The 22058-nt window shown below is 44.0% G+C and overlaps 1 protein-coding gene across 2 annotated transcripts in view; it reads right to left on the reverse strand.

Annotated features, from left to right (window-relative positions):
- Positions 1-1454: 1454 nt before the first annotated feature.
- The window catches only part of EDARADD (EDAR associated via death domain), a 61791-nt gene continuing 41187 nt past the window's right edge, over positions 1455-22058 (reverse strand). Inside the window, exons 5-6 of one of the 2 annotated variants that reach the window (XM_014846531.3) lie at positions 18509-18554; positions 1455-7428 (exon numbers count right to left, since the gene is read on the reverse strand). In XM_014846531.3, coding sequence (XP_014702017.3) covers positions 7046-7428; positions 18509-18554 — 429 coding nt within the window. In that variant the 3' untranslated portion in view covers positions 1455-7045. The remainder of the gene's footprint in view (positions 7429-18508; positions 18555-22058) is intronic. The other variant, XM_070492236.1, reaches the window with a different exon arrangement.

The raw sequence follows: 22058 nt of genomic DNA on the forward strand, positions 1-22058 counted from the left end.
CCCTGTCCTCTGGGGTTTGCAGCCTAGCAGGGACGACACTAATAATCAAGTTATATTATTGTGATTAGTGCTATGAAGGTAAATAATAGGAAGACAACCAAGTCTGGGAGTCAGGTGCAATTTCTCTGAGAAAAGGGCGTCCAGAGTGAGACCTAGGGGCTGTGTAGGATGAGCTATGGAAGGACAGTGCGTCCAGGAATGAGTGTAGCTGGGGTATGGACAGGGGTAGAGGAAGCAGCACATGCTGAAGCCTTGGGCAGGAAAAAGAATGGGAGCCATGAGGACCTAGAAGTCCAGTGTGGCTGAAGCATCAGGAGCTGCGGGAGAGTGGCGCAAGATGATGCTAAGTGGGGGGTTGGAGGCAAGTCACACAGGGCCTTGTAGGCATATCGAGGATTTGGGACTTTATCTTCAAAATGGGAACCCACTGAAGGGGTTAATGTGGGGATGACAGGATCCACCAACTATATGGAGACCAGCTGGGAAGCCATTATAGGGTGAGAAAGGGTGGCTGCTCAGGTTAGGACGGTGGTCATGAGGATGGAGAGGAGGGAAGAGATTTAAGTGATATTTGGGAGGTGGACTAGACAGGGAAGGGGAGAGGAAAGTCTGAAGGATGGTACCAGCAACAAGGTGGATGGTAAGATAAGGAACTCTGGTGAGAACAAGTTTGCAAGGAAGGAGCATGGGTTCAGTTTAGGACAGGTTGAGTTTGAGATGCCTGTGAAGCATCCATGTGGAGACATCAAGTTGATAGTTCGGGATGTTTGGCAGAAGCCTGGGCCAGAGACACAAAGTTAGGATGGGTGGAAAGTAACCGTGAAATCTCCCTTCGCATACAGATATTACAGCGTCTGAAGCATTTTATCAGGTTGTTTATTTATCCATCTTTCTTCCTACTTCAGTGATTCTCAATTTTTTAGTGAGGAAGATTGTCCCTGAGCTAACATCTGTTGTCAATCCTGCTCTTTTTGCTTGAGGAAGATTGGCCCTGAGCTAACATATGTGCCAGTCTTCCTCCATTTTGTATGTGGGAAGCCGCCACAGGATGGCTTGATGAGCTGTGTACAGGTCTGCATCTGGGATCCGAACCTGAGAACTCTGGGCCACCAAAGTGGAGCTCGCTCACTTAACCACTACACCACCAGGCCAGCCCCAAGTGATTCTCACTGTTTTTGTCCTGCCCATTCCTGGACCTGTGCAGCACTCTCTCTAGAAATGTCTCTCATTGTGTACAGTGATTCTCCCTGGGCTATAGGCTCCGTGAAGATAGGAAGATGTTGCTTATTTTTGCATCCCCAGCATCCAGGACATAGTTTAGAAACTCACTAGGTTTTTGATTGATGACTGACCAACAGAACACATGAATCAATGACTGTGTTGGAATCTACTTAAGAGCACCGATTATAGATAGCAGTTGACATCAATCTTTTATTTTTAAACACCCATTATTATAGTTAAAAATAATCTTTATTTATTTATAAGAAAAATATAAAATCATACAGGGGATCAAAATGAAGGCAGCTTAAAAAGTACAGCACAAATATATATAAACATGTAGTACCACAAAAACTCGTAGTTTAAAAGCATTGCCTTCATCAGCTGAAGAAATGTCCTCCATGAAGCTTCTGAGGGCCTGCCTCAAAGGAGAATGGTCACTGGCTGTCACATAAAATGGAAGAGCATGGCTCAGCTCAGGAAGTCATGAGAAGCTACCCCTTACATTTCCAAAAGGGTTGACAAAACTCAATCATTTCATTTCGAGTTGCACCGTCAGCTCCTTTGATCTCTTCAGTTCAACTGCGGAGTTGATTTCTAGGAGGCATCCTCAGCTGAACAGAGCCACAGGAAGAAAGAGAACAGGCTCTCCTCTGCTGAGGACCACAGGTGCGGCACCCACTCCCCCAGAGGCTCCAGCAGGCCCAGCACATGGCTGAGCATCAGGGCCATGATCCTCTCTAAACACAAGAGAAGCAAGTCTTGCCCCATCCATTTATGACCAAGTGCACAGGGTTCAGAAGATTGGAATCTGAATTCCCAAGTAGGAAATCACAGAACAAATGGGGTGAATGTTTCCCGTCACTTCCTTGGGCATATGTAGTTATGTATGTTTCAGTTACAAGGGCAGAAAACAGTGTTAATGTTATCAGGCCCAACGTGTCATTAAATGTGAAAGACAATCCAACAAATTGCTTCCACATGTGTAAGTCAAAAAAGGAAGCAGATGTTAGCCTGCAGCTGGGACAGAAAAGGCCATGGGCATATAGAGGAAATCTGATTCGAGAAATGAGGGGATGGTTCTAAAGTTAGCAACACAAAGAGCAGAAACATGGACTCAAAGGAGAGGAGAACTACGCAACAGGGAGGGCAGACGTGGAAAAAATGTTCTAAGGAGGATAGTCCTGGCTCAAAACTAGACAAAACAGATTTATTCATCTAAAAAAGAAAGGGAAAGAAAATATGCCAGACCTTACTTATTAATATTGTATTGAAAGGAAGACGTGTTTATATTACATATTAGAGAGGAAGAGGACAGGCTAGTGCTCCTGGTCGATGTCTGCACAAGTGAGGGAGCTCAACTCCTCTGCCTTGTTACATGAAAGCCACTGTTCCTCACCATGGTAAAGAGAGAGCATTGCTACGCTGAGAGAGAGAGAGACCAAATGCCCACAGACGGCTCACCCTAACTCGACATGGAGGAAAAGTCCTACTGAATGCTAAAAGTAATTCCCAGAGTATGGAATTCTGAATGACGGGCTGAGGTAATGATGGGCACCTTCAGGAGGCTGGCACCCCCATCTCAATTATACCGACCTCAATCTGCTTATACCTGTCAGTTTGTAAAAGAACTCTCCTCTTCCTGTCTTAGCCGGGCTGCTCATAAGGGTTCCAACAAACAACCAATAATTAATAGAAGGTTGGTCCTAGGTTGGTCTTAACCAAGCCATGAAGGATGTGTGTGTAGATTTTATACTCCAGCAGAGGGCAGTACCACATAAAAATTACTATTAAGGAAAAACTGAGGTGCAGCCTCTTTTGTCAATTACCCTGAATTTTCTGTATTATTGAATAATTATTATTTACTGTCACAAAAATGGGTAACTTGTTCATACGGTTATCTTGAGTATCAGTGGACAATCCTGGCAATCAATTTAAGCCCTAACAACTTTAAATCTTACAATTTTACATAACACTTGCTTTACGTGAGTCTCTCTCCTCTCACATGAGTCTTCCTTTGTGTGTGTGTGTGGATGTGTGTGTCCTGGGTGTGTGTGGTGGCTAACACAGCTTTACTTTCCATTCTCTTGAGTCTAGTAATTTTTTCGTGCGGCCAAATAAAATGCATCTTAGTATAAAGCCTCTTCACATAACAATGCAGGTGAGAATTTTGTTGAAGAGAGTTTGTGTTGGAACTTAGCTAAAGAGATTTCCTCTTTCTATAAGCAAAAGGCCCTCATCACAAGCAGTTTAGCTCATAGTGTGGTCAATTTAAAGTGGATCCCTACAGACAGCATAATGAGCAAAGCTCTTATGTATTAATGAACTTAAATCTTAACAATTATTTGATCAATTAGTCATAAAGTAATTTCCTTCCTCTTCACGCTCCCCTTTGTAAAGTATCAGCATATTTATGCTATTATGGTATTTATTTGCTATAGATTAAAGAAAATTACTTTGGCTTATTGTACAATTAAGATATAGTTCTATTTCAGCTGAGAATTACTCTTTGATATGTCTGGATGTAACACGGATAAAAGTCATCCCACATTTAGTCATTAGAATCTGAATGAACTTTAAAAAAATCTTTTGCTTAAATTTCTCTCTGCTAATATTAAACTCCTAATAATTAAAACTTTTCCTAAGGGAAATGCCAAGAGATACAGATGGCCATATGGGCAAATAATGGTAGAGTCAAATTAAAGCAGCACATTGACATCAGCTCTCCATTTTAAAAAATCCCTTCCCCTCTGGCGCTTCCCACATGCAATTACGATAGGAATTTTAAGCTTTCAGAGCCAGAAAATTATTAGCAATCAGGACTTTGGAAATAATGATGCCAAACGGAGAGAGGAGGGGGTGGTGTTCTGTGGTCACAAGGGTTTCCTGTAATTCCTGAATTTAAAGATAAAGGAGCACTTGGCTCTGCCCGCCTCTGAGCTGCCTGAATTCTGTGTCTTAACCTTTCTGATCCAACTCAAAGGTAAGTTCAGCTGACACTTATGAACAACAGCCATGTTCAAGATATGTATGATGAGAAGTTCAGTGTAAAGTCAGTTTCGAGATTGGAATTTTGAGTGTGGAATTTTGGAGCCACGTCCCATGGAAGCAGCGCCGACAGGGACCCATGTTCCCAAGCCAGCCCACAAAAAGCTTTTAAATCAGAAATGTGTGAAATATAGAACTGACGGTTCTATAGAAACTAATCATTATGTATATCAGCATTTTCATGGGAAAATTTTCATCCCATTTTCTAGATTTTAAATCTGGGATATTAGGAACCTGTTTTGATTTTTCATTTGTAGCCGTGGCCTTATTGGAGGGAGTTAGAAGCCTGCCTCCCTCAGCTGCTGTTCCAAGGCACTGAGATGGCCCTCGGCCTGCTGTGGCCTCCAGTCAGCAGGGCCTCAGGGAGCTGGGAACTAGCGAGAAGACCAGGGCAGCGCATGGGGCAGCAGGGGAAGGAGGGCAGGGTGGCGGGGAGGGTGTTATTCCCATCCCCTCCCCCCTCAGCCTGCCCTTTCTTTTTGCTACTCCTCTGCCCCCTGTCAATCACAGGTGGGGGGAGGCTCGGGAAATAAGGGAAGCCTTCCCAGCCTTCCTCCGTAGGAATGATGGCTGGGGCTGGGGGCGGAGGTGCCACCTGTTCTGCTTTCCTGTCTCCGGGGAGGTTGAGGCCTAGACGTGGGAGGAGGAAGGCGCAGGCTGAGGGAAGGGAGCAAGAAGGGGTTTTCCCTCCTCCCCTCCTCCCGCTCTCCTCTCCCACTGCCTCTATGTGGTCACAGAGCCTGAAGGCTGGTGTCGAGCTGAGGCGACAAGTGTGCCTGGGTGGGATGAGGGAGGGGCTGTGAAAGGAAAGGAGTGGAGGCAGCTCCCCAGCAGTGTGGCGAGGGAAGGGACTTTCTGGCCAGGCAGCAGTTAGCAGGACATTTGTCAGGCTGGGACCCACTCCTGACATCCCGGGGGGTGCAGGGTCCAAGGAGTGATGCCTGTCTGACTGCTGGGGGTCTGGGACCACAGAACGAGAAATAATCACCCCCTTTTAGTTCCATTTCCCTAAAATGTCAGCAATGAATGCCAGAAGCTCATCTATATTTTCCCACAGTCAATTTTGGGCTAACATATGAGGACGTGTCCCACGTAGCTTAATGAGAACATGGTACATAAAACCAAATTCCTAGAAGACAAGTTCTATACGGGGCCTAGAACGTGGCTGACAATAAATATTTAACAACCACGTCATTCAACATCAAGTTGCAAAAGAATCTATTTTTAAAAATCTCTACATTTTATTACTGGCTGTTACTTTACATACATCTTGCAATAAACCTGACATTTATCTGATAAATCTGACAAGGAGAGATGAGCTGGGTGTGATTAACCCTGAATCAGAAGTGTGAATAAGTCTCTTTGGTAGATTGTGCTAGTTTAGAGCTTACATTTGATGGTGAAGCCGACTTCATGTATTAGCAACCCAATAAAAACAGCTGTAATCATTAGTGGAAAAAAATGGTGGTGGTTTAGAAAATAACTTGCTTTTGAGTTGATCCTAATCTTTCTTGTACTCCAATCAATGTTATTCATCATTTTTGTCCATTTTAATCAGGGTCTTGGACAGAATCCCCCCAAAGTGAACAAAGTGCCTTAACTTTCTAAACCTACAGCCAAAACCAAACAGCACTTTTAGGAAATTGTCAAGCAAACCAAGGCTTTGTATTCTTCTCTCTCTCTCTTTTTCCCCCCAAAACTAGAAAAATCTGATCTCTCCCTCCTATCACCATACTTTCTCTCCCTGTAAACCATCAAATAAGAACATTAGATATTCTTTGGATCCAATTTTTCACTTGGTTTTAAAAATCCCTTAAAATTTGGATTTTAATGCATATCTTCCCTCCCAGGATCACCATTAAAGACCCCCCTTCTTGGCGAACCTGTTGTGTAGTGTTATTGGGCCCTGTTTTAAGCTGGGACAGTAGGTGCTAGAGGTGGTTACGTTGTACCTATGGGCCAAGTGATTTTTATTTATTTTTTATCAGAGCTTCATCTCAGGGGTGAGACCCTCAGCCTTAGACAAAAGATGTAAAAGTAACTTTTAAATTAATTTTTTAAAAGTCATGGGTAATACAAGGGCATTTTGAGCACTCTTTGCCAAACATCTTTCCCATGGTCCTTATCCCCCTCCTAATTCCTGACTGTGCTCCCAATAGCCATCGGTTTATTTCTTTCAAAACTACTTGAGCAAATGACATTTTTGATAGCAGTTCATAAAGTATTTGAATAAAAAAGATGGCACATGTGTTCTGAAGGGTATCACCACATAATACCAATATCCTCTAATTCACCTAAGCATAACAAAAAAAAGTAACAAACAGACCAAGCAAGGTGATTTCTCTGTGTCATTTCCTTCTAAGCTGTGGGAGTGCCACTGTCGTCAAGGATCTTATGGATGATGACTGTTTGGTGCCATCAACAATCTTAGTTCCTCTTTCAATCTTCAACAGTATTTAAGGAAGAGGATAATTTTATTTTCATCATGGCACGAATCCATTCGGATTGTGGGCTTTGGCCCTGGTCCTTATATGAGCCTACCAAATGTTTTTCCCAGTTCCAGATTCAAATATTAAATTAAAACAGATGTGCAAAACTAAACAAATGAAAATCCACCACCGAAACATAACCTACCCCTCCACAAAACCACCAGCTTTGGAGAAAACCAACGTCCACTGTTCCATGTCCTTATCCTAAACTCTTAAAAAAGAACAGATTTGCAGTCCTCCTTAACCTGTGGCTGTTTCAACGTCTGAAGAGGCCGAGAAGAAGCAGAGGTCTAGAAGTTCCTGGCGTGGTCTCCATGGCCCCTCTTGGGCCACTCCTCATCCACCCACCTGCGTAGGACCCTCTCCACATCGGCCCTGTGGTAGAGTCTGCAGAGCTCCATCAGCTGGCCCACCGATCTCTGACTGTTCCGGAGCAAGAACTCCAAGGTGGGGCTCTGAGGCCTCTGCTCCAGGAAGCACAGTTCATCATAGGGCATGCCCCATTTGCTTGCAAAATTCCTCCAGTTTTTGACTGTTGGGTGACATGGATCCAGCTTTATCCTGATCACGTCTAGTAAGTCCTGATCATTGAGCAAGTCACTTATGGTGGGGGCCCGGGGCGAGCAGGAGGAACAAGTACAGTTCTCCTTGTAGGACTTGTCCTTGCTTCTATCTGCAGGAACAAACAGGACAGTCCACATGTCAGCAAGAGGCCTGAAATACGCCTTCATCTCCTCTGTGCTTTATTTTCCCTGCTGAATCGTCAATAGCATCAGTGTAAGTATAACATAGCATATGTTACGGAGGAAGATTTCAGGATCCTCGTTTCTATATACTCACACAATAACGTGTTGTTCTTTATGGCCAAGGACGGTTGCTTAGCTGGAAGCAGTAGTAAGATTTCATTAAGCCAGTTTCCCTTTCTTTCTGAGACTCTCTTGTTTTACAAATGTGCATTTTTGAGACTGCTGGCCAGAATGAGGGCTCCGAGGAGCAGAGCTCTCGCTGTGGCAGATTGCCAGTCCAGCAGGGGTCAGACTCGGCTGACCCACACCTCAGCCATCACCCCTTCCAAGTTACAAGTCAGTCCCGACAGCTTTTTAATGCCAAACAATAGCATGTTAGGGTGTAAAGGACTGCACAATTCTTTAAAAGGTCTTAAAAAAAACACACTGAAAACTGGAATATCCACTCCATACACATATTTGAAAGTGAGTGATAATTAATAATGCCAGAAAACTTTTTAAATTTATGGCCACCTTATCATACCTTTGCCTTTATCCGTGTTTTCTTCACCCCTGGGGCTGCCTTTGAAGTGCAGCCAATACCCTGAGGTGTGTGCAGTGGGATGGATGAGTGGGGGGCTTGTGAGCTGAGCCTCACCAAGAAGAGCAGCCCACGCCCAGAGGAAGGGCAGCATTCTTCCAACATGCTGCGAAGCGTGTTAGGAGGAGGATGAAGCCAGCAGCTAAAAGGTGTGAAGTCATCTATAACAGAACTGCGAGCAGTACTGCACAGCACAACAACCCCAGCGACTTAGATTCCACCACAGCGCTGGGTCTCCTGATCCCTCTGACTAGGGATTTCAATAGCCAAAGGCTCCGCTAGACTTCGCTGGCTTGGAAAATTCTGGAAGGTTGTTATGGTCTTTACCACACTGAGCTATGGACCGCCCAATTGGGAAAGTAAAGACTTTGGATAAAGGGAGTCACTTTGGTGAATGTAAGGTTGAGAACCAGCAATTTTGAGGCAAGTACAAACGATAACAAGAGCCTTGAAAATTATGTCCGTACTCTTTGACCTACTAACATACCTTCTGGGAATCCAGCCTAAGGAGAAAATCTAAAAATGTACATACATGAAAATTTTTATTAGTCTTACGTATATTATCCATTTTTTAAAACTGAAATGTCAAAATTAGGGGACTAGTGAAATATATTATTGTACTACTTGGAATATTACTTAAATAATTTCGAAAGCTAGGTAGCAACCTAGAAAATGTTTGTGCTGTAATATCAAGTGAAAAATGCAAGATAAAAAGAATGTATGTACTCTGATTAGAACGATGTGAAAACTCTAGGTTAACATTCCCATGGAAGGAAATGTACAAAAGTAATAACAGCCATTGTGTTAATTTGGTAGGATTATGTTTCTATTTTCCAAACTTTCTCTAGTGCTGTTATATTTCTGTGACAACTAAAGCAATGTATTACATTAACAAATACGTTGTTTAGCTTAACACAGAGAAGATGTATCAAACAGCATCCTTCCTGCTTGGCAAGTTTTACCCACGGTTGAGCCTACCCCTTCCTACCTTCTCCATGATTTGTTTCATCAAATATCTCCTTTCTTTCCCCTCATCTCCACCACCCATCTCTATTGATTCTCTTTCCTTTATCTACAAATATGTCTAGGGCTCCTCTATCATAAAAAAACAAGAATCTCAAACTACCCTCCTCTGGTTTCATAACTTGCCGAAGTCATCTTCCTCTTCCTCTTCTTTTATTCCCTGTTACATTTCTGGAAGGAGAATTCAAAACCTGCTGCCTCCAATGACTCACCATGTTCTTAATCTTCATCTTCTTTGGCTTCAAGCAGCATCTGACCCAGCCTAGTTCCCGCCAAACCTTGTGGAGACTGCCTCAGTTCCCTGCACCCCAACTGTTGGCCAGAGTCCAGTTCTGATTGGGCAGGAAAATCCAGAACAGAGAAGGAGATCCCCAGCTGACTTTGAGGATCACCAAGACCTCCTGTTGCTGCTTATGCCCCCATCGCACTAGCTCCCCTTGGATGTGGCTGCCTCTGGAACCGGACCCAAGGCTCTTTTGCCCTTTGGACACGGTATATTGCCTTGCAGGCTGCATCCTCGGTGAAGGTTCCTTCTGATAGTCAAGCCCCATATCACCAGACACATCCCACCAGGTCCCGGCTGCATCCCTTCCCGTCTGCCTGACATGCTGCGATCCCAGCCTGTCTCATCGCCGAGGCCTCAGGAGATATAAGGAGGTGCTCCAGTTAGGTTCTTAGCCCTAAACCTTCCCCTTCCACGTTCTCTGCTTTTGGTCATCTCCTTCACTCCCAACAACCCCTACAAGGCTCTCCCACTAGCATGGAAGGCCCTTTCTTATTGTAACTGCAGGACTCAGCACTGCCCCTGGCATATAGTAAATGCTTAGCCAATGTTTATTGAACGAGTGGGTGAATGCATGAGTGAATAAATGAATGATTAAAATTGCCGGCTCTCCTGTGTTCCAGAACTGACTCCTGGAAAGCCCCTCTTGATGTCCAGATGACATCTCTAACTCCATGGATCTAAAACAGCACTTAAATGTCTCCCTCGATGCACCAAAAGCACCTCGACTCCCCTATTTACATTTGCAATTCCCTGGCATCCTTATAGACTTCTTCACTGTATCCAACCAGTTCCCATGTCCCAGCCTCCACCAGAAGCTCTCCGTGATACTACGCCTGTCTTGTTTCCCATGACTTCCTTAATATAACCTGTGCTCCCGACAAGCTAGACTATTCTGTTTCCTGAATAAGATACCCTGAATCTTCTTTTTTAAAAAAGCTTAATTAAATTACAAGAAAACTAACAGAAGCTCAGTATAGAAAATTTAGAAATTATATATGATTATGGATTTTTAATAAACTATTGAACATTTAGGATTTTCCTAAATTTTCATGACTCTCAGTAACAATTCCATGCAGACCCTGGCATGTGTATTTGGCCCCATCTTTAATCACCTCACCAGTAACTGGATTATTAGGCCAAAAGGTATGAGCATTCTAAGGCTATCAATGCATGTGCCCCAAACTGCTTTCCAAAAATAAAGCCTGGACCAATTTACACTCCAACCAGAGTGTACAGTAAGGGTGCTGATCTCACTTCACCTCTGGCAGTGCTAAGGTTAGCTTTAAAAAATCTCTGTCAGGGGGCCAGCCGTTAAGTTCGTGTGCTCCACTTCAGCTCCCCAGGGTTTTGCTGGTTCGGATCCTGGGCACGGACATGGCACCGCTCATCAGGCCATGCTGAGGCAGCGTCCCACATGCCACAACTAGAAGGACCCACAACCAAGATATACAACTATGTACTGGGGGGATTTAGGGAGAAAAAAAAAGCAGAAAAGAAAAAAAGGAAGATTGGCAACAGCTGTTAGCTCAGGTGCCAATCTTTAGGAAAAAAAAAAAATCTCTGTCAGTTTCATAGGTGGAGAAAGTATACCTTCTATTTTTCTACCTCCCTGCTTCCTCTGGTGTTTTCTCTCTTCTTCCCGTCTCCCTCTCCCTGAGATTCCTCTGCTGACCCTCCCTTCCTCTACTGGACGTCATCCATCCTGTAAAACCCGCCTCAGAGACGCCCCTTCCATGAACTCTTCCCGGCTCCTGCCCGGAATGCCGGCTCGCTCCAACTCCCAGGATTCTGTTCACATCTCCTGACTCTGCCCTGCAGGGGGACATTCTGCATGATTTCCTTGTTCCTCATTATACCTTCAATGCTCTGAGAACAGATGCATAGCCTTCGGCAGTGTGTTCCACATCTTAGAGCTTTAAAATGTGGAATTACGTTTCTACGTAATGTAGGGAGAGTTATGCTTCAGCTACAGTAATCATCGTGTATAAAGAAGACTTTAGCTGCATGGTGAGACAGAAGCTCATTTATCTAAAGAAAGAACTTTCTAATGGTGAAGGTGGCTTCTCACAAAAACACGGGTATAAGAGGAATTTTGCAATTTTCTTTGCCCTTGTTTAAAGATAAGGTCAACTTAACAATATTCTGCCAAGTGGAAAAGAAAGCAGGTTACCAAAGAGTATGCATAATTCAGTTTTTGTAAAAACAAATAATACAGTCGCTCATATCCATGTAAAGTATATTATATACACATTCATAGGCATAGAGAAAAATCTGGAATTGTGTATAAGAAAAATGTTAACAATGGATGTTTCCCAATTTTCTATAATTATTGTGTTTATTTGGATACTTTAAAAGTATTTTTTAAATGTCACAGAAAAATAAACTAAGATATAACCTCGAAGTCCAGAATTTAATGGCTGAAGTTCCTCCCTGCTGTTACTTTTATAAGATTCAGCGTTGGCAATGTTTTCTCCTTTAGCGTCAAGAAGAAGAATAAAAACATGAGTAAGCTTTCTGAGAAGCTCCTTGAAACCTTCTAGTGTCTGAGAAGGTTTCATTTCTTTGAACAATCACACTGACCACTTACCAGTTTGTTTTAAAAATAAATGATGCGCCAAAAGTCTCTGATGTTTTTCTTTGTATTTGCAATGATGCAAATGACAAACCATTTACTGAAGTGGAATCTACATGAACTGCCAACACTACTGAATTTAAAGCTGGCTTTCAGAATCATAAACTATAATTAGCTCTCTGGGGGACTTAAGTGGGGAAACGTCTTTTTTCTATCAGATACATTTAGTCCTGCCACGCTTTAAACACCTATCCGTAATAGTGCACATAAAGGATGGACTGGGTGATGCCTTGGGGAAGAAACAATCGTGGGGAGAGAGAGACTTAGGACCAAAGAAGTTTTCATCAGAAATGGAGGAAAAATGGGATTAATATTTGACGCCTTGCAAATGATAAGCACAGCGTTGTTGTACAGTAGAAACTCAAAAATTGTTTGCTAAATGAATGAATGAATGAGAACTGTGCTTTGTCCTCAGAACAAGTCAGGCAGATTTGTTATTATCATTTAACGAATTTTAGAACCTGAAGAGAGAATTAATAGTAAAGGAAAGAGAATGTTGCTGGTGTCTGCTGGCAGTAAACAGATATCGGTGGAAAATAGTACAGAATTGGTCTGAAAATACAAAAAGATGGATCAATTCTAGATTTTGGGAGGAAAGGAGAGGGTTGTTGAAAATAAAGAAGTTAATTATGAATGAAAATTCACTTAGATTCTCTAATAATTAGGGTCCTCACTTGCCATATTTGGACCTGTGTATTTTCCACTGATGCAAAGCAAGAATGGAACACACTGTTAATTTATGATGACTTCTTATTTTAGAGGTGAAAACCCTGGAAGGACTTGCTCTCTGTAACTCTAGTTTGAGTGCTGATGTGAACGAAGGAAGAATTTATCAGAGGAGGAAGGGCCCGATTTCTCAGTGGGTTTTCATCATCACAATAACTCATTTATCAAGTGCCTAGTGTCTAACTAGTCCTGCCCTGAATCCTTTACATGCATAATCCTGAATCACACCAATTCTGGATCCATATTAGATGGGCCTCATGAAATCCCAGTGCTCCAACTTCTGAGAGCTTATGTTTATTGCCTGTCACTCCCAACTAGCATGTAAGCTCCTAGAAGAAAGGGACTTTGATGTTTGATGTCACTACTCCATTCCAGGGACACAGCAGGCATTCCATCATATTTGTTCAGTAAACCAAATCAACGAAGAGTGTGACAAAGAGAAATAGTCAAATTAGAAACCTCTGGGCAGCCCATGAAGAGCTCTGTAGACATTTTCAAATCAACTGAAACTTTTTTTAGTGCTGAGTATATACAAGGCAGAAGCAAGATTACTGGTTGCCATGGAGAAGGAGCACCCTGTGTACCATAGAGATTAACAAGAAGAGCTTTAGAGGCATGCCAACTGACTGTCAATACCAGTTAACACTGTGCAGGTGTGCGACTTGGCAGTTCTCGAGCTGCTAAGCCCGTGTCCTCACTCCCAGTCCAGGCAGAGCTATGCCTATCTCATACAGTTGTTGAGAGGATTAAATGAGATCATCCATTAACGCCTCATCCGAACACGTGGTGAGCACGCAACAAAGAATTAGTCACTGCTGGTGAGGGGTCATAACCCACAGCCTTTTTTAAAGCAGTGGTTCTCAACCTTGGCTGCACCCGGGGGGGTGGGGAGAGATGAAACTCTCCCCATCCCCACCCCCCAGGAGATTTACAAAATCCTGATGTCTGGTCCCACCCACCGAGATCCTTCTTTAATTGGTCTGGGGTGCAGGTAGGACATGGGAATTTTTAAAAGCTCTCCTGGGAAGTCTAAGGTGCAGCCACAGTTGAAAACTACTGCCTTAAAGACATCTGCAGAGCAAATTCTTAGTCGGAAGGGCCTACCAAAGTTAGATTCTGGAACTACAGCTGCTCGTCTTTGAGAGATACCATGTCCGTTAGGTGATTAGGAGTCTGTGGATAGATAACGTGTCCCCAGACGCACGAGCAGATGAATGGATCTTTCTCTCAGGGTTTTCCGACCCTCGCCCCTACTCTTCATCCTCTCTCACACACATTTTGCATTATACCTAACGAAGAGTTCCAGAAGCAAGCAGTTCATCAACAAAGTATGTCTACGTCATTGAAGGCAACTGTAAGAAACAGGCAGCCTATAAAAAATCGGTCAATTAACAGTTGTGAACGGGAACAAGATTCAGAATTCACAAAGGTCATGATTAGCTGAGCCTAGAAAATGGCTCCAGTCAGGATGTTGTTGGCAGTGGATCACAGATTGACTTAAGGTGCCTCCCTGCAGCGGAGGTGCTGTCTTAGCTGTCTTATCTCGCACACTCCGGCTCTTCGACCCTGTTAGCACTGGGTCTTTCCCTCCAAAGCGCTCAGTGCGACTGTCAGCTCTCAGGTTGTTTATATAATAATGCTCCCAGATAACTAGGTCTTGAGTTAGTTCAAATAGTTAAATAGTAAACATTTTACGTTGGCAACTTTGCAGATGGCAAAACACTGTGGTTCTGAAATAAAGTAACTCTATCCCAGGTGTCTATAAATTATCAGATTTGGAGCCTACAAAATACCAACAAGTGTCAAAGTAGAGTCAAATACTTCTGCAGTTATGTTTATGAAGGGTGTAAATTCGTGCTTTTTTCTGTGTGTGGTTTCCAATGTGGTTGGAAAGAAATATATTTAAAATGCCAGTTCATGGCTTTGATATATCATTGGGGCGCGCACACCACATTATTCATCAGAGGTAGGTAGTCACATGCTATGAGCTGGAAAGTGATGAAGAATTATTTTTATCTACTAAGAAACTGACCCAAGGGCTTTTGATGGGCGTTTGATCTCTTAACCAAAGAGAAAAACGAGATGATTTCATTTTCTCTCTCCAAAGCACCCTTCGAGGAGACAAGTTGGTGGCAACACTGGGGAGTCTAACTGACAAATTGGATGCATCCAGGTAATCATGCTGGGCCTCAACCTTGTCATCAAGCAAAATTGGAGTGTAGAAGGCATGCGAGAAAAATGAAACTCTTACAAAAGAAAGGACCCAATTTAAATTCAGCACAGAATTTTACGTGAATTTGAAGTCTGAAATTATGTGACACAACATATTAACAAAGTGTCATTTTATGGACCTAATTTGAAAAAAAACGAAACTCCTATTTTACATTCATTTCTATGGGGAAATTTGATTTAGATCAGGCAAGTGCTGACTTATTCGAGGTCGTCAGAAAGTCATCCTTGAAAAACTGGCAACTGTTGTGAACAGGTGCAGAAAGTGTTATGGTCCATGTGAAATCTACTGCCACTAGAAACGAATACGAGAAGAGGTTTTTATTTTCCAATTTGGGGAGTTTTTTGTCTTACAACTGAGCCTTTTTTCTTTAATGCCCAAATGTCTTCATTTTGAAAATCTGTATAAAAACACTGTACAACTTCAATGTCTCCTTTAACAGGGTGAACTGAACATCCTTTGTTGTTTTAATCCAGGGCATTGCCATGAATATCTTCTCCTTTCTTGTGCTCTGCCCTGGGGCTGTCTGCTTCGGTGTTCGAGGGTTCCACAAACACAGCATTGCTTTTTTGGTGGTAGCTGATTCTGAATCACATTCTTTTTCTTTCCTCGATTACAAACTGTCAGCTGTCATGTCTCACTCCTGTCTTATGCCTCCTTTTATCGGATTACCCTCCACCCTCCTATCTTAACCAGCTAAAACTGGATCCCAGATGACTAAGGTTTTCAAACTACAAGAATTAAATAAAAAGCCAGGCTCTGAGTTAAGGCCGGAGGGCCTGATCCAGGGAAAAGTAGCAAGCTTTTGTGAAAGGTATTTCAGCGGCTCAGAGATGGACTCGTGGGGGAGTGGGGCTGACGGACTTTTGGCTTTGTTCCAGCTTAAGACACTCAGAAAGCTGGAAGTCTGACCTTCACCCCTTGTAGGACACGGAAGCATTCAACGGGTGTACACAGAGGTGGGGCCAGGCCAGGGGTTTGAATCCCACTTAGAACCTGTGTGACCTGGCGCCAGCCGTGTGACCCAGCACTGCTTCCCTCGCATCTACCTGGGGAAGAAAATAATTGGACCTATGCACAGAGTTGTCAGGAGCACTTTACGTTTGTAAAGGGCTTAGAAACAGGCCTGGTATACATGGTAAATGCCACATTAGCATTTGTAAGTAAAACAATAAAATAAATCTTTCTTAAGTTGCTACTTTCATTCAAAGACAAACTACGCAGATCTGCTTTGGCCATTTCATCCAAGAGCAAAGCCATTATGGCCAGGTCTCTCATATACTGGTTTATGGGGAAAAAAAAAACCAAACCCAACCAAACAGACACCTGAACAGTCCTGTGTCAAAACACCATGCTGGGTGCTACAGATGTCACTTCAACAGCGCAGGTCCTGCTCTCAGTAACAGGACCACCATCACTGTGAAGTTTTCTCTTTGAGAGTCTTCCATTTTATTCCCACACAGGTAAAATTTTTTAGAGATAATTTGAAACTTGATGAAAGTTAATTTATTAATCATGACCTTAACACTTAAGAATCCTTGAAGGGTTTATAGATATTCCTAACCAACTTACTTTATTCATTTTCATTTGAGCTGACATTTCACACTAGTGTGTGGGCTGTTAGTTTTTAAAAAGTTTAAATGTACGTTTTTTCAATTAGAAAAGAAATATGTGCTTGTCACAGAAAATCTGAAAATTTGCATGAGCATATGGAAGAAAAAATTCACACTCTTACCACCCAGGCCAATCACAGTTAGCCTTTTAGAGATTTTGTTGGTTATTTTACCATGCATTGTATGTATTTGCCTATATCTGATCTTTGTTATATACATATTTGTATATACAGATTAAAGTTTTTGGCAGGGGAGGAGATTTTTCTGATACCCACTCATGTTTAAAAAAAATTTTTTTTTTTTGAGGAAGATTAGCCCTGAGCTAACATCTGCTGCCAATCCTCCTCTTTTTGCTGAGGAAGACTGCTCCTGAGCTAACATCCATGCCCGTCTTCCTCTACTTTATATGTGGGACTCCTAGCACAGCATGGTTTGCCAAGCAGTGCCATGTCTGCACCCAGGATCTGAACTGGCAAACCCCAGGCCGCCAAAGCGGAAAGTGTGCACTTAACCACTACGCCACCGGGTCAGCCCCTAAAATTTTTAAATTAAAAGATTTTTTAAATTTAGAAATTTAAAAAATATAGGATAGTGGAAAGAAAATAAAATTTGTCTCTGCTTGTATGCAAAGATGCTTTCCCCTCCTCCACGTCACCCAGCTAGGTGCTTCTAACTTGAGCCTGGGTCCGCAGCAGCATTTATGGATGAGGAATAATTACTGGCCAGTGGCCCCAGCCTCTGGTAGGAATAGGGGGTGGTCCAAGGAAGGTGAGTTCCAATGAGGTATCCAGATGGGACCCTGGACACTGGCCTGTCCCATGAAACCTGGTGGGAAGGCTCCACCAGAAGTTTATCTGGCCCAATCTCTCCCTTGACTTCTCTAATCACAGCAAGGTGGTGGCTGGGCTGGAACCAGAACCCCAACTTCTGTCCCCCAGAGCTGCACTTCTGCCACATGGCCTCCTCAGAGAGCCTGGCACACAGCGGGTTCTTAATTAATAAAAACATGTTGAACGAAAAAAAAATCACCCAGATCTCACTACCCAGAGATAACTGCTGTTAACATCATGTTTCTAAGGGAAAAAAGGAGTTGATTATGCACCGCGTGTTCTGATTTTCAGCATGGTTACCCGGGCATAGTCTGGGACTGAGGACAGATTCTCCCGAGGGTCTTACGGCCCCCAACCCCCACTTAACAAAGAAAGAGAGAAGGAAACCCTGAGGACTCAGTTCATTCAATATGTGTTTTAAAAGATGTAGAAAATGTTGGTGAGGTTTTTTGCTTTTAATTAGTATTTTGGCAGCTTATTTTAATGCTCACTCCATATTTTCCCCATGGTTAATTAATAAGAAATCTAAACATTGCCAAAGTTTCTGTCTCACAATAAAAAAAGGGGGGGTGGGGTGGGGAGACAAACTTTAATGCTTCTTTGGTTAAACACACTAAAAGCAGAAAAGGTGGGGCATAGCACATGGCCAATGTCAGGAGGGCACAGAGAGGGAGCGGAGCAGCGGATGGCTGAGCTGGCCCCTCCCCTCGCTCCTGAGGGTGCCTAAGGCCCACTGCTCCTTCCGCCTGGCGGAGCTCTCCACCGATCCTGTCACCCTGGACGCAGAGGGAGGGAGAGAAGGAGGGCCTCTGGGTTCTGACCTTAGCCCAACCCCAAACCTGTCCAATTCACAGCCCTGCTATGCCCCTCACAAGCAAAGGAGCCTTAACTCAGAGACAACGCTCTTTGAAGGCTTTTGTGAAATCTTCTAAGATTTCCTTGCAGCTCACCATGGCCTGTGGCTGGGAAGTTTCTCTAGTCTGTAATACAGATTTTGAAAGTTAATGCTAAACATATTCTCCAGTTATCTTTAATTTAGCCACGCCAGTGATCACTGCCGCCCAGATCGTTCAAGTCAATCATTTACCTGAAAGGGGGTCTCCAGTACTGTCTGGAAAGCCATTTTCTTCTTCCTAAAAACCAAAAAGCAACTGTCATTAAAATCATACCATATGTGAACAGAGATGGTATCAATTTCCCAATATAGTTAAATTTCCACCCAAACCTGAGCAGGGGAACAGATCTTGAAAATGGCACTTTAATGGGTAGTGAACTATGCGTCTGGCTCTAGAAGGGCAGCGACTCCCGCCCATTTGCTCCCCGTGCTGGGTCCTCAGTGCCCGACACACAAAGACAATCAACAAACGCTTGTTAAGTGAATTACTGTCCCTGTTTTTGAAAACACGTACCAATGCACACAACAAGGTGCTATGATTTAATTTTATTTCTCATCATGGATTATTTTCCTTATTTTATTCCCTGTCTACTTTTTGTTGGGCTTGTTGTTTGTCTGTCTAGGTTATAATTCTTTCCTTTATCGATTACACTTTTTAAGTATAAACAACAAAGCAGCAAAGAGAAACTGTTAAAAAGCATGTCCAAATCTCTTGAGAGGTAATCGTGCTTCTGCCCAGCTGATTCGGGTTCTATTTTGAGAGCCAAGGCCGTGCCACGGAATATGCTAGATGGAGGGGTTTACTCTGATCTTCTTGGAGGGACGGGGTGTGTGTGTGTGTGTGTGTGCGCGTGCGTGCGTGTGTATTTTCAATGAAGCCAGCAGAGGAGACCAGCCCCAGGATATGTTTCTTCACGTTAACTCCATCTTTATACCACTAAAATCCCTCTCAGCAGCTAAGATCGTCCCCTGCAGCCACAGGATTGCAGAGGAAGCAGTAGAGTTCAGGGTCAAAGCCCTGGGTTTGGTCCAGCTGCACTCATGACAGCGGGCACAACACTGACCAGCGCTGCTCTCTGATGCCTCGTTTGCGTACGAGATGCTGAGGGATGAGCTTACCTGGAAGATGCTCAACATCCTCTGGTCTCTGAGAGATCCACCCTTAAAGACATGCTAAGTTGACCCTCAAGATGTCAAACATTTTATACACTCTCTTTCTCTTAATCTTCTAAGAGGTCTTTCTCCTCGCTCCTGGCTCATAAATCCCCATGGCTCAGCAGGGTACAAACATTTGTCTAATTACAAGCCTCGCTTTTTTTTCCCACACCAGAAGCATTCCTCTGTTTTATCAGCTAGATTTTTCCCCTAACCAGTCTAAATATTTCTTGCTTCTGTCTGAGTCTCGTTCCTCACCGCTGTCCTTACTGGGACAAAAGCAACCCGCTCACCATATGTATATAGAGTTTGTAAGAGTTACGGGAAGTCTCTGCAAGAACAAAAATGTTTCTGCACAAACTTTTTACTTTTACAAGGCTAACCCCAGAGGCTCTGCAATGCCGGGGCCACTAGGCACCAGTCGCCAGGTCAGGTAGGGACCTGCCTTTTCGCATCTGCCCGACTCCAGCAGGACCGGGCAGGTCTGCTCTTTTATCAACATGGTCACGGTTCTGCTCACTGAACTGGAAACCTGCTGGAGGAAACAGAACCAGGACCTTCAGGTAGGGTTAAGAGACACGACTGTTAAAACTTGACAGACTTCGCAGCACAATCGGGGGCCCTGCTAATGCATGAACTTTCATCGAAGGAAGGACTACACTACACGGCATATTGGACTTGACTTCTCAGAAGCTGGAGAAAATTTTACCAAAGTCAATGTCTGGCCAGAATCACACCCATGATGTAGACAAGGGACACGACTCAGAATTACCTGTGAAGGGTGAGGAAGACAGAATTCAGCTTAATATCTGCGATCTGTGTTCTTGCTCTGATTATTACGTTATGCTACTTCTTTTAGGTTAGTTTTCTGAGTGAAATTAGTAAAGATGCATTTTTGTGTTTTTTACGGTCTTACTGAAACCACGTTCGTGCCTTTATTCAACACCTCTGTATTGAGCAGCTACTATGTCAAGCTCCTGTGTTGGAACCTACACACAAAGATAAAAGGACCTCAGCCCTGACCTCAAGGCCTGCCCTCCGATGTGCTGGGGAAATAGAGACGCACACGGATAACTAAAACACAAGGCAGAAGACGGCGAGTCCAATAGGGAGGCAGAGACAATAAAGTCAGAGGGGAGAGGTTTCTCCCAAGAGAAAAAACAGTGGCGGTTTCTTTCAATCAGAGACATCTGAGATGAGCTTTGCTGACGATTTGGAGAGCAAGGACTTGGGAGGAAAGGGCATTTAGCCAGAGGTCCATGGGAGCCGGCAAGGAAATGGAAAATCATGGGGCACCTCTTGGGCATTTTGTCTTAAGCAAAGGCAATGAAAGGGGAAATAGAGGGAAATGAGACAGGAAAAATGAACTAAGGCAGACTGAGGCCTGAAAGCTTGTCTAAGGAGCTGGACTTCCTATCACAGATAATGGAGAGTCATTAAAGGACTCACCAGAAGCAGGGCATCTCCAGAGCTGTCTAGGAGCAGAGTGGGAAACACCCGCCCGGCTGAGGGGTGTAGCGTATACATGGTAGTCAGGGAGGGTGTGGAGGCAGGGGGACTAGGGGGTGGGAGAGCATGACTGACTTGCGGGAAATGATCAAGGGGACCCCAAACCCGAGGAAGGGATAAAGCTGGAACCACTGCAAAGATATAGCCATTAAGGGGATAGGTGAAAGGGGGAGAAATGAAGAACGAACTGTGAAGAAGTGATGGATAAGATGATGAGCTCTCTGTGGGAGGTGAACACATGATACTGGTCCTTGTGGGACACCAGGGCTAGAGATGGAAATACAGATGCTGAAGCGATTATGGAAGAAGAGTGGGGCTGTGGAGAGCAACACGTGAGGTCACAACCTCGAGGAGTACCCAAACACCTCCCTTTTGGTGGCAAGGGAGAAAATGAGAAAAGGAAGCAGAGAAGGGAGGTGGGAGAGGAGGGGAGAAAAGCAGGAGGCAACAGCATCAAAAGCCGCAGAAAGGTCAGGGGCTCTGAGGGCCACGTGGCGACAAGATTCGGTGAGGAGAGGAGTGGTGATTTCTGAAAGGAGTTCTAGCAGAGTGGTGGAAGCCAAAGCCAGCTTCTAGCAGGTGGGCGGGGAGACATGGAGGTGGCGGGAGCACACACGTGCAGCTGTGTCTGCCCGGAATGCTCCCCTCGCCCAGCCCTTCTATCTGCTTAACTTTTTCTTATCTTTGAGGCCTCGGCTGAGACACCACTTCCTCTAGGCAGCCTTCTCCAAACTCCCTGTCTGGGTTAAGTGCCCTGGGTGCTCCCATGGCAGCCTGTACGTGTGACCCCACAGGGCGCTTGTGACACTGAGTGTAGAGGTTTGAAGAATCTTCCTTCTGCACGAGACTCCAAACTATGAGGCAAAGGGTCTCGTCCACGCTGTACCATGGTGACTAGCACATCTGAGACACATAAGACCTAATATCTGCAGAAGGGAGGCCGAGCGAGGGAGAGAAGGAAGAAAACTTAAATACAGCACGGAGTGAGTGTTTTCCAAACGAGGGGAAGGACTGCATTCTTCATGATGCTCTCCTTCCTTACCCCTCCCTCTTTCCCTCGGACCCTGCTCTTTGGCTT

Source organism: Equus asinus, chromosome 2 (genome assembly GCF_041296235.1).
Source record: "Equus asinus isolate D_3611 breed Donkey chromosome 2, EquAss-T2T_v2, whole genome shotgun sequence".
NCBI classification, from domain to species: Eukaryota; Metazoa; Chordata; class Mammalia; order Perissodactyla; family Equidae; genus Equus; species Equus asinus.